This window comes from Pteropus vampyrus, unplaced genomic scaffold (genome assembly GCF_000151845.1).
Source record: "Pteropus vampyrus isolate Shadow unplaced genomic scaffold, Pvam_2.0 Scaffold22, whole genome shotgun sequence".
Lineage (NCBI taxonomy): Eukaryota > Metazoa > Chordata > Mammalia > Chiroptera > Pteropodidae > Pteropus > Pteropus vampyrus.
In genome coordinates this window covers 10,869,260-10,885,794 of record NW_011888803.1, presented here as the reverse complement: position 1 = coordinate 10,885,794, position 16,535 = coordinate 10,869,260, and the positions used below count along the sequence as shown (strand labels likewise).

The window sequence follows — 16,535 nt, the reverse complement described above, 5'->3', positions numbered from 1 at the left end:
ATGTTCCTCATAAGTTGCTAATATATTAATCAAATATATATTCTACATGTTGAAGATAATGTCAATGTATTCTAGAGTTAAAAGCTCATTATAAACGTCTTATGAAAAAAACTAAAAGCCATTCATTGCAAATTTAAAAAGGTATACATTTATAATGACTGAAAAACAAATTTGTAAGTCTACAGACCAAGACTTGAAGGGCTTAACTAAATACATTATTAGTACATTAGGGTAGGGGATTTTTTTTTTTTGAAAAATTTCTTTAACATTGTTATATTGTTTTTTTTCCTTCAACAAAATATTATTTTTGAAAAGAGTTAATATAATATCTGTGTAAGTTCTATACAATCCTTTAAAATGACTTGGTCGAGATTAGGAAAAAGTTAACAAAGATGGAAAAAGAACTAAAGTTTCTTGATTTTTATTCTGTGCCCTCATCACAACTAGAGCATATTATATATGTCATACTTTTTTCTCCTTGTGTTTTCGAATAGTAATATTATTATGTACTATGTATATTTTTATGATAATGAAAAAAACACATTTAATAAGTGTGGTTATTGAATACATATTTTCTTAATACCTATTATGTTCTAGGTATCCATGCCAAGTGTTGGGAACATAAAAATGAGAGTAAGACACCATTCTTGTCTTTAGAAGTGTACATGAAACCAGAGGAAAACATATATACTGATAATTTTATAATGATATGGAAAGAGCAAGATATTATAGAAACAATGAAAAAGAAGGACTCCTAAAGCTGACGTGGGGATTTGAATAGGAAGAGAGGAGTCTCAGGTAACTTATATGGGCAGGTGACACCTGAGTTGAGTCTGAAGGATGACCAGACATTAGTCAGTAAATAGAGTTGGGATGGGTGATAGTGGTAGAAAGACAAAGACTGTAAGCAGTCCTTTGTTGCTGAAAGCAGAAAGTACTAGGTAGACACTGCCAAGAGAGCTGGCTGGAGAGGTTGGCAGGTAGACAAGGAAGGGCACTGTATATCACATCTTAGCCACTGAAGGATTTTCAGCAGGGGAGTGCCATGGTCAGATCTGTATTTATGTGGGCTCTTTAAGCATTTTGGCAGTCACATGGCAGACCGATTTGAGAGAGAAAAAATTAGAGATGGGAAAGGTAAAGAGGCTATGAAAGTAGTCTTGTCAAAACAAGATGATGGTTGGCAGTGGTTGAGGGGAAATAAAATATTTAAGATACATTATGGAGGTGGATGTCAGCACAAATAGGATTAACTGGATGTGGAAAGTAAAGAAGAGGACAGATTCCATGGTAATTCCACATTTTCCAATTGGAAGACTGAGAGGATTATAGCACCATCAACTATGAACTAGATTATCTGAGGAAAAGAAACCATTTTTGTTTGTATAGCATTTGAGGTACTTATTGACTATTCAGGTAGAGCTGTCTAGTAGATAGTTGAATATATATGCTAGGAAAGGAAATAATAGATGTAGGAATCACTAGCATATAGTTGGGAGTTAAAAACTAGCAGTGAAGTGCAATGAGCTAAGGACAGATTCTAAGGAACAAAAGCATTTAAAAATCAGCGGTCCAATACAGAGAAGTCCAATAACAGAAAAAAAAAAAAAAAAAACTTTTATTGGATTCAGTAATTAGGAAGCTAGTGGGTAACTAATGGATATATACTTACAAAGTTAATAAATAAATTAACTTAACTACTTATTAATTGAACATTCACTGAATACTGAAGATGTGCCAAGCACTATCCTATATGCTATGGAAACAAAGATAAATAAGAAACAAGACACTACCAGTGTAAAGGGAGAGATTGACAATGTTTGTTATAATACATTAAATGTAAAGATAAGAATACCTATTTACTATATGTTAGGCACTGTGCTACATATTCAAAATATTCCTAAACAAAAACTGTATTTATTTTATAGCTGAGGAAATGGACTCAATGAGATTATAAGTATCTCATCCAAAGACACAGAGCTAATAAGCTGCAGAGCCAGGATTCAAACCTAGGACTGTCTGGTGCCTAAGTTTGTGCTCTTCACACTTTCTTATGCTACCTCTGATTCATATTTCCCTGGTTTACTTATTTATTTACTTTTGAATATATCCTTTACTTTTGAAAGGATTCTTGATATATGTATATTTTTTCCTATTTAAAAATGTTTTAAGAAGCTGAGGAGAATTTTTTAGGCCTATGTAATTCACTACGTATAGTCCTAACAAAGTGGAAACTTTGGTACTTAACCAATGTTTCCTTAGAGTAGTGATAGAACTATTAATCACACAAAGAGAATTTTAGTTTTATGCTATGATTTCTGAAAACCTAACCTTATTCATATCTACAGAATTCTTAATAATGTGATTAGGTTATAAGAACAACCTGTAATATCTTACTAAAGAATAAATTAAAAAGTTAAAAATAAAAATTCTTCTTTCCATAGACAAACAAAAACTATGAAAGTACAAAGGAATAGTAATCTAGTAAAAAGGAACTTTAAAATGTCCAATTACCTTCTTTGCAAAGACCAAAATCAGCAATTTTCACAAAGCCTTCTGTATCGAGCAATAAGTTATCCAATTTCAAATCTCTGTTCAGGATAAAAAAATGCAAAATGAAAAAAAATCACTACAATCAGTAGATACTGTAGTAATAAAACCATTTCACAATGAGTCATACTTTCTATTTACTGAAAACACATTTTTCATTTCATGATCTGAGATTTAAATAGTACATTATAAACATTTTTCTGCCTTTTGGAAAGTTTGTTACTCTACATAAAATATTTTCTGAATACACAGAAAAGGAAGAATGTATTTAAAAAGAAACTAAATATATATTTTAAAGCATGAAAGGAGTTCAAGTATCTAACTCAGATTTTATTAATTTGTTATTTATGATAATTTGACTTGGATTAAATTTGAAGTTTGCCTATATACACAACATCCACAAGAAAGAATTGTTTAACAGTATAAATAAGCTATCAAGGGGGCAGTTTTAACTTTCTAAAAGAATAATTCAAAATAAAGAGAAAGTTTCTATCCATACCAGTTGATTTCTAATTAAGTTGCAAATATTTTATCTTTTGAGTAAAATAGAACTATGAGGACACTCTTACCTTGAAAATATTGTTAAAAGTTTGAATAAATCAATGTTTATTGTCTCCTAATTATGACTGGCCTTCCCATAATTTGTCTGGTCTAGAGCAATGCTATTCAAAGCGTTGCCCACAGACTAGCTGCTGGGCTATGACCTATCTGTTACAAGTCTGCAATTAGACAGGGAGCTTGTGACATACATAAATCTGTTATGTCACCAAGTACAACAAGACTTAATGAAGACAGCAGGGTGATGTTTTATACACTCTGGCACAAGCTACTTAGCTTATTAGAGACAAATTCTGAGTACTAGTCTGTAGAAGCATCTGTAGTGGATCAGTCGAATGTAAAATATTTACCAGGATGAATACTATTGGTGAATTGTGTTACCATAGGTCAACTTATAATTTGACTATTCTAATTAGGTAATGGGCAGAGATTCAGGAAGAAAGAGGTTCATCATATAATTATTATGTTAACCATGTCTTTCAAAGTTAGAGTTTAACTTTTTTAGAGGTCACTTAAATGAAGGAAAAAATTAAGAAGCTGGTTAAACACAAAATATTTTTAATTATCTTTAATTCTAATTTTACCAAAGTAAGCCATTAGAAAGTATTAAAACTTTACTTACCTATAAACAATTTTGTGTTCATGTAAATACTGCAACCCAAGAACTACACATGCAGCATAAAATCTGTTTGAAGAATTAAATTTAAAAAAGTTTTAATACATTCTACTGCTCTTGAATCCCAGTTTATATTTTTATGCTTCAAAGCAGAATTCTGTAGTTAACTAAGTTCATAAATATTTATTTAATTCTCACTATGTGCCATACATAGTGTGAAATGTGCTAAATATTGGGGATAAAATTAAAAACTAAGAAAAATGTAATTTCTATGATGTAGGCCATTAGCTTTGCTGATAGAGTTGCTGTGGTCCTTAGAGTAGACACTGACTTGGTTCTATAGGAGAAATTACAATATGCTATAAGGGCAGAAGAAAAGTGTGAAAAGTAGAACTTTCATGGGGGACATTACAGGGCATTCCCTCAGGAGGGAAAGGAATAGGGGTGTAAAAGGCATAATATGTTTGACAACCAATAACAAGTTTGTTGAGGCTGAAGTGAAGAATGGAGAAGAAATAATGGGAGACGTGGCTGAAAAGACAGCCTGGGGTCGGGTTGTGAAGGACCCTGAATATCATATTATAGAAACTGATTTTTTTCTCTTAGCGATAGAGAATCAAACCATTTTAATCAGGGCAGGATGATAAGATTTATGCTAGAGAGATTTTTCTGATAGTAATATGAAGGTTGGAGTAGAAGTATGTGATATCCAGAGGGAAAAAGAACAGATAAGGCTATTATGATAGTACAGATGGAAGAGCATGAGAACCTCCAATGTAGTGCCAATAAAGGAGAAAGAGACGGAGTTAAGAGGAACTTTAAAACTAGCAAGACAGGACCTAGTGTCTCATTAGCTGTACAGGATGAAGAAGAGGAAAAAGCTGAAGATGACTTAAGGTTTCCCTCTTTGTGTAATGAATAGATAAAGAAATACTGAAGTAGTCAAAGTTTTGTGAGAAAATGACTCTGGCTTTAGATATGATGACTCTGAATTGCCTTGGGGCAGGGGAAGAGGTCTAGAAATTGGATAAATGAGTTTGGTTTGTAAGAAAAACTTGCTAAATATCAACGCTTGAACAGGACCATTTTTGTCTTTTTCCTTGTTTATACTAAATGCTTAGCATAATGCCTGATATATGGTAGGCACACTGAATGAAGAGGTAGGTAATACATTTAAAAATGCAGATCTATGTAGAATATTCAATATAGAATAGCTTATTAGAAGACACTTCGGAGAATCAGTTTGTAACTATACAAGTAATACGTGGATATTTTCTCTACAGAATACGCATAATACCCCTGCCCTAAAGCACAATATTTCATTTATCCACCTATCTCCAATTTTACCCATCTCACCCCAATGCCACTATTATACATAGATAACTATTCTTGTCAATTTGATGAATATTCTTCAAACTTTTAGAATGTATTTATATACACTTGCAGATAATATAGCTATGTTTTGTGTTTACTTATTTTTATAAAAATAGGATCATAATTTGGGAGAATTTTAAAACAACTAATTAGAAATATTTATTTAATAATACATTAGATCTTATATAATTAATTATCAGAAGTTTAAAAGATTTTACTAAAGTCCATTAAAACAAATGTGATTCTAAAATTGCTAAGTTAGTTATTTTTATACACAAGTTTTTAGCAAACTTACTTTGGCAGCAAAACAACATTATAACAATTAAAAAAAATACTTTGATTTCTCTTTTGTTTCATTCCTTAACATATTTCCTTAATAATACTGAACTTAACAACTAATTAGGTAATATGGTTTAAAATATATATTTCACCAAATGCTTACTATGTGTCAAGTACTGTGTTAGGTATTTTCATTTATCAGCTTATTTAATATTCAAATCAAGCTTTTAAGATAAATATTTTACAGAAGCAGAAAATGAAGCTCTCAGAGAGAGTAATTTGTCTAAAGTCATATAGCTAGGAAACAGCAAAGCTAGGAATCAGACTAATTTTGATTCCAGAGTCTCAGTAAAAATTCACTGATCACCCAGTATATGCCAGCCACCCTTCTAGGTGTTCCACAGTACACAGAATAGAGATGGTCCTTGCTCCTCCCTTTAAGTGAGGGGACACAGACAATAAAAATGTAAAAAATAGATACATAAGATGACTTCATGCAAAAATAAAATGCTATGGAGAAAACAAAACAGAAAATAGAACAGAGACTTGACTTGGACATTAGTGACGCAGTGGTATTTTAGATAGGGGACTCAGGAAATGACCTTCAAAGAAATAACATTTGAGGTAAGATCTGAATAATTAGAGGCAGGTAGTTCAGATCTGAAGTAATGCAATGTATCATTTTATTTTTGTATTTCACTGTACTTGTCCATTTGTATATGAATTTTTTCTCAGCAAAAATAAAAGCTCAAGGCAGAACTAAATTTTATATTTCTCTTAAAAAAAAAAAAAAAGGCAAAACAAAACAAAAACAAACAAATTCCCATGGCAGCACAGGGTTAGGCATAGTCTAGATGTCCTGTTTTAATTTTTAAATATTCAGGGAATGAATTATTAGTATCCTTCTACTACTTTCTGGTCTTTTGCCTCCTTTTTGAAAGCTTCACTATCCAACAGAACATGTATTTCTTCATCTGAAACTTGAAGGAATGACAATATACTACTATGTGCTCTATGTACCCCTAATGATTATGAAAAGAATTAAATAAAGGAGTGAAAGTGAAAAATGCTACATAAATGTCAGCTGTCAGGATATAGACAAGTGATGAAAATTCAAGAATAAACCCAATAAAGGTTTACTATTGGTTTGGGATGTTTTGGAGGAAGAATTGATTGAACTTGCTAATAATATGGATGTTGCATATGAGGGAAGAGGAGTTTGGCTTGAAAAACTGGTAGATGGTACTGCCGTTTAATAAGAGGGAGAAGACCAGAAGATAGTAGGCCTGGGGAGAGGAGGGTGAGCTCAGCGGAAAATGGGAAAAGTCATGAGTTCAGTTTGGAAAGTTAAGTGAAAAATACTATTAGCCTCACAAAAGGAAAAGTCAAGTTTGCCACTGAACGTTATTAGAGATGGAAGTTTAGGGAAGAGGTCAGGGTTGGAGATACACATTTAGGAAACACCAGCATGTAGAGTGCAGCTATTAAGAGCACTTTCAAATCTTAGCTCCGTCACTTAAGAGCTATAAACTGGGGTAACACTGATGGGGGAAATATATATATATTTTTATATATTTAATTGCAAGTGTTTGCTATTATTTATTTTTATACATTTGAATAAGCAAAACCTTCATTTAATATCAAATTCAAAAACTACAAAAAGGTTTCTAATGAAGTCTGCTTTCTATGTTTTTTATTGGAGGCAATCTTCATACCAGTTTCTTTTATAGTCTTTGAGAGGTATCGTGAACATATGTAAATACTTAAAATATATACTTAAAAATTACCCTTTAAGATGCAAATACAAATATTTCATATAAACATATGATACAGACTCTTCTACACTTTCTTTTTTCACTTAACAATGTACTTTGAGTAAAGTCATGGGTCTAGACAGCATTCCCTAGGGAGAAAATATAATAGCAAAAAAGAAGAAATTTTACTAAAATGAACCTAAATTGTGTATGTAAATTAACAAGTGTGATTTAGGGTAATTCATGAAATTTTCGACATGGATAATAGAATAAAATATATATATTTATATACAGCAAAAAGATAAGTAAGGAGTTATAATAGTCCTTGCAGAGATCTATTTTCCATTTGGAAAAAAAATTAATTCAGAGAGCTTTCTTTCTTCCTAGAAAGAAATCGGTCATGAAAAACTCAGACAAATATCCAAAGCATACTCACACAGCTCTTGGTTCAGAAAAGACATCAGTATGAATGTGCATCATTAGGTCCCCACCAGCAGCGTATTCCATTACAAAGCAAACATGCTCTTTGGTTTGGAAACATGCAAAAAGGTTCACCAAAAAGGGATGCCTTACACTATTCACAGTTTCAAAAATTCTTTTTTCACACATCAAGCTGTAAGAGAAAACATTTAAAATTAATAGATTTTTTTTAAGTTCTAGTTGGAAATAACTTAAAAAAAATTACTAGACTAGAAATAAGCAAAGTTCTTAACTATTATAACTTTAAGATCATAAAATGTCTTAGTTTTGTTACAATCCTTTAAAAATTTTTTTGTCTACTTGACATATATAACAAATTGAAATTTATTAATGCAAACTAAAACATCATTAGCATGACAAAAATCATAGAGTTTATATTGATAGTATCAGAACAGTACACATATGGCTGGTGGTTATAGTTAATTAGGGTGAACTGTGAAAATTATCAGGACTTGGTTATTAGAGAATTTAGCAACCCTAAGCATAATTTTAAAAACAAAGTTTGTGACCAAGGTAATTTCAAGGACAGTATTTTTAATTCATAAGCTGCAGTATTCAAATATTTTACCATATAATACTTGAAGTTGAGAGGTAAACATATGCTGCATACAATTTTAATTTAGAAGGCTGGCTGGAAAGTAAAGGGCTACATGTAGAATTCTATATAATGTGCTTCAAGAAGATCCTTGAAATGATATAATTTCTCTGTAAAATCTATAGCAATCACGGATTTTTTCCTGTATAAAGTCTTATGAATTGCTAGAAAGAATGGTGTTCAAATTTACAGATTCTGGAACATTAATTTTGCCTAAATAACAAAAAAATACTACTCCTCCTTTCCCTGAAAATATTTAGTAAACCAATGACTTAAAACTCAAAGTAGAAGAAAACCAGGCCAAATATTCAAATACAACTTGGAATTAACTTATTTTAAGTGCCTAATCAAAATAAAGATACCAAGAGATGTATTTTATTTCCAATTAGATTATATTTATATTTCTAATAAAAACAAAGGGCACTTTTTCTTTGTTTTGGAGACTGGAACTAAAAGTTGACACTGTTTAAAAACATTAATAATGCTTTTATTTTTAAAATTAAAAAATGCTTAATTATGTTGATTTCAAAATGCCAAGCTAAAATTCTCATGTTAGACTGATGTAGACCTATCTCCTTTCTTTTGGGTCTTTTAAGAAAGAGTTAATTTTTTAAAAAGGCAATTTTAAAGATAAAGTATTTATTTGAGTAGATTAAATTGCTATGAGTAGAAAAAGTTAAATAGAATTTAAAAAATATTTAAGAGTATACCTGTTGTATAGAAGGAGCATAAAAGTTTCAATACAATGTTAATATATAGTTTTCTCCTGGATGATGAACTAAAACAGCTGTTCAGTTTTATATATTGACAGTAAATGCAGCTGTCATGAAATAGTGTTTAAACTCCATTTAATGGTCACATTCTAGATGAACTCTTACCTCTGATTTCACACAATGTGTTTATAATTTTATACAAACACAGAAAGTTCCATTATAATTATTTTTTAACACTTGGGGCTTATGTCTACATATATTTCTAAATGTTACTACAAATTAAGTAATTATTAGGAATAAATTCATAGAACACTAAACAGAAAGTGAATAGCTTTGCTCTTCATCACCATTTAAATTTATTGGAAAATAATGTCCAATTGGGCAAGATCTATATGATGGATTTAAATCAGTAAAACAACTGATTTACTAAGTCAATCTAAATTTTGGGTGATGTAGATAAAATATTTAAATGAATAAAATAAACTGATAAGGTGTTTTGGGCTCAAGTGGATGATAAACATGGTCTCTTCACTGTCTATGGTTTATATTTATGGGTGAATTACTATTCACTATGGATGAATGTATAGGTGAATCACTGATTCTCAACTGGATGGGTATTCGATTAGACCTGTCTTGAACATGTAAATGGTGTCAAAAACTGAGAATCACTGATTAGAATGCCTCTTAAAAAGGTTTTAATGCCATTCTTAAGAATTCTTTGATGAGGACTGGATATATATATCTTACACCATTAGGTAAAGAAGAAAGTCTCCCTATAGACCTAAATTGTCACAATAATAGTGAAAATTCAATCTCCTTTACAAGGCTGTACATAAATCCATCAGTAAACCATGATGTTCCCTTTCTATGAGCTACTATTGTCTGTATTATTTATTTTAAACTCACACATACGTAACCTCTTTCATTTACAAAACTAGTATATTTATGTCTTATCTCCTTAAGTGACTTGTTCCATCCTAACACTTTTTTGTGCTCTTCCTCCAGAGTTCAGTACATTATTAGAGATGCTAGAAACTTACAAACTTGTATAAATATTTTGGTCAGTGGAAAACCACATCATTAATAAGGCTAAGGCCTTATGATTGAATTTTATATATTTATATAATCTGGCTAGCTGTGCTTTTGTTGTACAAAAATATACTTCTAACCCTATCTTGTTGTCTCAACATGAACTAGCAAGAAAAGGAAGCTGAGTGAGGAGGCATTATAACAACATGAATTTAACATTCTTACTCTGGAGTGGAAGAAGATGGGACCCAAGAGAGAATGTTCTATTAATGGTAGGTGGAGAATGATCTTTGTACATGAATTACATTACTTTGGAGTTAGTCCATAATTTATGTTCATTTAAAAAGAATTTAATTTGGAATTTTCTATGATCGATAAAAAAGGCAGTTTTCTAAGTAAAATAATATGAGAAAAAATTTAGAAAGTGAATATAAAGAATTCTGCTTAGTTATAATTAGCTTAAGTTGTTTATTATTTAGACTTGCAAGTAATAAATATATAGTACTTTAAAAAATATGGTCTAGTTTTTTATTTTCTAAATTAATTTTTTCCTTGCCTTCCTCCAGCTGCCCCTTTTCTGCTGCCTTCTTCAAATTTCTTTAAGAGTTAGTTCTACTTCTCACTCCATATTTTCCATTTTTCTTTTCTTGTATGAATTCTACTGGAGATTATTTTATTTCCATGTTACTGAATATGTAAATTTATACCTAAAGTTAGAAGAGGAGGCTCACTCATCAACTTTTCACTAAGGCTGGATTAATTTTCAGTAGGGATACTGGCCCGGGTTCTGACTAAAGCTCCATCATCTGATCTAAACATCCTTCTTTAATAGCAAAATTAATATTATTCTGTCTAGATTTAGTCAATTTTCCTACAGAAACTTATCTTAAACTAGTAACAGTGTGGCAGAAAGTTATATAAACCTATATAAATGTCTAGGATTAACAGTAGTACCAGTTTCCTATTATTTTAGGAAACAAATGAATTTACCATTTACAGACCTAGAACAAAGCAAACATTCTTCCAAAAAAGAAAAGCATTTGACTCCATTATTACTGCAATTATGAACAGACATTTGACTCCATTATTACTGCAATTATGAACTTTCGATTAAAAGTTATAACCAACTACTGATGTAACATAAAAATATAGTTCTAAGCATATAATATGGTGTTCAGAATAGTTCATAAATATTCACCAAAATCCTTTCAGTAGTTTTAGATATTAAGAAAGTTTATTTTGATGTAATTGAGCAGTATGAGAAACAGGTAAAAAATAAATAGGCAAATCTAAAGGAAAAAAAATTTTATATAAAGAAAACCTTCATCTTTTAGTCCTAATTCTGAGAACTTCCCATATGATAAGGAAAAAAAAAAATTAAAAGTAATGATTTGCTATATCTATATGGCACTTAATACAATTCAGGAGTGCAAGTATTACAAAAAAACACATTTTTTAAATATGTGGGTTAATAGGCTCAAAAGTGTTCAATGATTTGCCCTGGGGTCAAATCATTAATAATTAGAAATAATCAGGACTAGAAGTCATAGTCCCAAGCTCTTTTCATTATACATGGCTGTCTTCCATTAATATTAGTTGATGCTTCCTAGTGGTTTAAGAAAAATACTACTTGTAAATATCAAATGAAAGGCTCTTTCTGTAACAAGTATTCTTTTTGTTGTACAATAATTTCCATATTTAATCATCCTATTTAAGATAGTCTTTTAAAAGTATATTCTCTAATTACAATACTATCTCCAAAGTCTCTAAATTTTAATAATTGTAACTATATATGTATCAATATCAATTCATATTTATTAAACCCAGAAAAGATGTATTGTTAAAAATGTCATTTTACGAAAAACAGAAAAAATAGATATAGGTGCATTAAAAAAAGTAGAATATATTAATCATTCCATTAACTGCAGATCTGTAAATGACATTTTAGCATTTCTGTAAGATGAAATGGGAAATAGCCTCACCCAACCACAGTTGAATAACAGTTCCTATATCATATAAACACTGTAATGTCTCCAAGCATAAAAAACTTAATAGATTTAGTTTAGATATCTCATCACCTTTCCTTGGTATTCCCTAACCAGTAAATTGTCACAAAAAGGGAAAAAAGGAGTTGGCCCAAAAGAAAAGCAATATTTAATAATGCCTACTTATGTCAAGTATAAATACATTAATTTCTTTAGTTTCGTCACATATTATGAAAACAGAAAGTTTTGCTGTTGCAGTTTATACATGAATTTTTATGATATTACGTCACAACTTTGGAAAAATACACAATTTCATTTTTAAAAAACTAACCTGTCTACTTCGTCTCGAGCTACAATGTCTCCTTTCTTTAAGGCTTTTATAGCAAACATCTCGTTTGTATGTTTATATTCAGCCAAAAGCACCTAAAATGAGATTAAAATAATTATTTCCCATTTGAATTATTACTTTGCAGGTATTCCAAGAAAATTTAAAAGATTACCTTTCCAAAATGCCCTCTACCCAAGACGGCACAACATCGGAAATCTTGTAGATTAAACTGAAACATTTGTTGAGATCTGAAAACAGTAATGTCCATTAAAAATAAGGCAAAAGTATGGGCCCAAATATGTAGTAGCAAAGCTGTGTATATATTCTTTACCTTCTATCCTCAAGTTCTCGAATACTACTATGTTCTAGGCCTGACTGAGGAATATCAGGTTCATATTCAGATTGAGATTTTGGAAGTATATTATTTCTGTCATTTTCAATATCAAAAACAGTTTCTGAATCCTGTAAAATATTAAATACTCATTAAATCATAGAAACATTCAGAAAACAACTTATTTGGTAAGGATAAAGTTAAAAAATATCAAAAGTCAATATAAATATTAGTAAAAAAGTAAAATTCAGATATTGAATATTCATTCTATGGTTGTTAATTCTGTACTGCATACTGTACTAACACATTATTGTCATTTTCAATGAATATTCGGAAATCATGTTAACCAAGGCAGAATATGAAGAGTATTTCAGGCAATATGTCATCTGATATTAATCATGCTCTTATGCTCCATCTAGCTTGAGCAGCCTATTTCATGTCTACTGGCCCATGAGCATCCAGAGGTTTTTATGTTTCATTCACAAGAAAACACAAAAACATAGGGAATTTTTCATTAATTGAAAGAAGTACCTCATTCACTATGATGCTCTTCTTGGTGATTTATATGGTGAAAATACAAAATTTAAAATGACTTGCCTGTCTTGGTGTATCGAAATCTCTTAATTCAGCAGATTCATTTATCTCTCCAAGGGAAGAATCACGTGGTGGGGCCGGAGGAGGTTCAGGTTCAAGATCAAAATCCAATTTGGTTACTGTAGAATCACTAATAGAAGATAAATTCACCAAAAACAGTAATAAAAAAAACATATTTTAAATAACTTTAAAATTAAAGTGAACATTTTTTTAAAAAAGCAGAGCACTAATTTCAAAATACTATTTAGAAAAAATGAGACTTTCAATAAATCCACTGTAATCAATATGTACAAATGTCATAAAAACACTTATAAAAGTGAAGTTTAAAAATCTTAGACACATACCTGGCTGGAGGTGCTAGTTCAGGGATGCGTACATCAACCACTGGCACTGTAGCAGGAACAGGCGCTTGAGGGCTGAATGTGCCAGAATGATTTACTGTAGGAATAGCTCTTCTCACTAGCCTTCCCCAAGTGGCAATATTAATATTCATTTGAGGAGCTCTGAGAAATGTTTTGCCTATGGATATTGTGAATAAAGAAAACAGAGCAAGTAATTTTTTATATATTACCAAAAGCCATAATTTAAAAATTCACATTCATCAGTTTATAATTTATGAAGAACAAAATTTGTCATCTAAAAAATATTTAACTATTTGTTATTAAAGGCTAGTGCACAATAGCAAAAATAGTTTTAAAAATAAATAGGTAGGAACTGTTTTTTTTTAAGTCTAGTAATAATATATGTGGTTAAGGTTTAAAAAAGAATTCTTATCTTTTAGAGATACTAACTGTAATATTTAAAGATGAATCAATATGATGTCTGGTTTTGCTTCAAATAATCTGAGGAAATAGTGAGTGAATGAAATATAGATGAAACAAAACTGGCCATGAGTTGACTGATGTTGAAGCTGAGTGATGGTACACTGCACTGGTCTCTCTACTTGTGGATATGTTTGAAATGTTCCTTAATAAAAAGTTAGAAATAAATGAACAAATAAAAAACCAAAAAACAAAGATGGCTATCGCTTTTTAAAGCATATGTAGAATTTCTATATTTAAGAAAACACTAAGTCACTTAGTATTTGATTTCTTAGTAATTACCTTGTTGTTTTGAAAAAATTTTCTTTTGTCTTTGGAGTTTTGGTCTTCTTTCAATAACTGGATTAAAAAAGGTAACCTGAAATGAAGAAAATTTGAGTTGCTATTAATACAGCATTGGATTTCTGGTTCATGAAATTCACTATACTTTTAAATTTTGAAACTTAAGAGAATCTTAGATATAATTTTGTCTGACTCTCTCATTTTCTAGATGAGAAAACAAACCTAGAGAGGATAAATTATTTGTTTTAAGGTAATACACCTTTTCAGTGCAAGAGCTGAGCTAAAATACTCTTTGTACTTCTATATCATGTTGCCTACATATATAATTTCAATTGTAGTTATGCACATTTAATAAAATACATTTATTACCTCTGCAAATAAAGTACCCTGTGGTTCCAAATAGAGACACATGCCATGCCGTTGGTTGTCTAAAAAATCTTCTAACCTCAGAAATTTTACTGCACACAGAGATCGCCAATCACGCCAGTAAACTGAAATTTCCAGTTCACGTGACTAGGATAATTAAAAAAAAAATAAAGAAAACAGAGAAGACATCATTGGACACACACTTAAATAAAATATCACAAAAAATATAAAATACAAATATAGTAAACAAAGAACACACACGCAATGGTTGTACTATTTTAAAGAATGCTTTTCAATATTTCTCTATAATAATATTACTTTAATGAACATATATATTTTAATTCAAAGGAAGAAATTTATACTCTGACAGTGTCCAGATAAGCATTCCCGTTACATAAAGAATATTCAACTGGGAACAACCAGTACAAATGAATGACTACAGAAACTCTTTCCAATCTTAATAGCTGTAATCTTTAGGATTTTTCTCCTTCACGTGGCTGGTCTCACTTGCTGTGCTAAAAGACCTCAGTGCTCACCTCAAAGAACCTATTTCAAACCTAATTTCCCTGTCTTTATGTTAACCAGGAAAAGGTCTGTGAACATTTACTCAGCACTTACAGTGTGCCACATACTGTGCTAAACACTTTAAGAATGTTAGGTCACTTAATCTTAAAAAGAATAGCCCTGGGTAATAGGACCGTTGATAGCAGGGGCCTGCTATCATTGGTAGGAAGCAAAAGGTAAATTTAGACTAAGTTTTATACAAAAAGATGTTCATTTATTATAAAATCAACGAAATAGGAAATAGGAAACGAAATAGGAAATAAGCAAGAACTTGTATGTCCAAAAACCAGAGACAAATATACGGTACTATATCCATATAAGCGTATGCTCTGTATCATGAAAAACAATGCTTACATGAAAAACATTTAAGGTTTTAACAATCACTTATTAAATGTACTTGAAGAACACGGTTTATAAATTGAGGGTCAAGCCATAAAATGACCTCTGATGTTATAATCTATATACATTTTAATTATAAACCACCAACTTTTCCATTATTTTGTTTTTCAGGATTTTGAGGACCACCTACAAAAAGAGATAAATGTTTTTGCCTTTAGGCTCAACACAGTAATAAATTATCTCTTTCATATAATAGCTTTCAATTTATGAACTTATACATCTTATTATGTAAGTTCCTAGTATACAAAATAAAAAATCTTTTGACTTTAAACTAGTTGATGCAAATGAACACAGGAAACACTTATAAAAAATAGAACATGAAAAAAATGATTCTAGACACAATGCACCAGAAGGTCTCAGAGCCAATCAGGAAAAGGACTAGAAAAAGATATCTATGGCAGTGACTATGTGAGCCCAGGGCCTCCTACCTAATTTCTTCTCTCTGGTAATCATTATGGGAGAGAATACTTGGAAAGGGAAAGTATGAGTAGAATACAATTATTTTAAGATCAGCAAATGGCATATAAAAGGGGTAGAAGTGAATGCTATAATATTCACGTTAAAAGTAAGTATTTTGGAAACAGTTATTTTGGGAAACAGAATGAAAAATTAACCCAGAGATTGGTAATTGAGACTAGACTGTTTTAGACTAGAGAAGGAGAGGTCTGTTTCTCCCACTGGTTCAGGGAGGAAGACTTTTTATGAATCAAGCAGATACAAGGGGTATAAATGCCGGGGATGGAATCAGTACTTTTTAAAAGTTCTTATACTTTCACACTGCTAAAATAACATTGTACCTTTCTCTGGATGACAAGAAGTCTAATCACCTCATTTGTATTAGCCACTATGGTAAAACTCATATATTGACTCATTTCTCTAACATCTGCCCTCTTTATTCCATGCTTCAAAATGCAGTA

General features: G+C 30.7%; 1 protein-coding gene across 1 annotated transcript in view; it reads right to left on the bottom strand.

The window, feature by feature from the left end:
• Positions 1-16,535, bottom strand: part of PKN2 (protein kinase N2) — a 118,967-nt gene that overhangs the window by 7,521 nt on the left and 94,911 nt on the right. Inside the window, exons 9-18 of the mRNA XM_011355595.2 lie at positions 14,659-14,802; positions 14,290-14,365; positions 13,531-13,705; positions 13,190-13,316; positions 12,593-12,723; positions 12,434-12,509; positions 12,265-12,356; positions 7,568-7,744; positions 3,731-3,793; positions 2,515-2,591 (exon numbers count right to left, since the gene is read on the bottom strand). Coding sequence (XP_011353897.1) covers positions 2,515-2,591; positions 3,731-3,793; positions 7,568-7,744; positions 12,265-12,356; positions 12,434-12,509; positions 12,593-12,723; positions 13,190-13,316; positions 13,531-13,705; positions 14,290-14,365; positions 14,659-14,802 — 1,138 coding nt within the window. The remainder of the gene's footprint in view (positions 1-2,514; positions 2,592-3,730; positions 3,794-7,567; positions 7,745-12,264; positions 12,357-12,433; positions 12,510-12,592; positions 12,724-13,189; positions 13,317-13,530; positions 13,706-14,289; positions 14,366-14,658; positions 14,803-16,535) is intronic.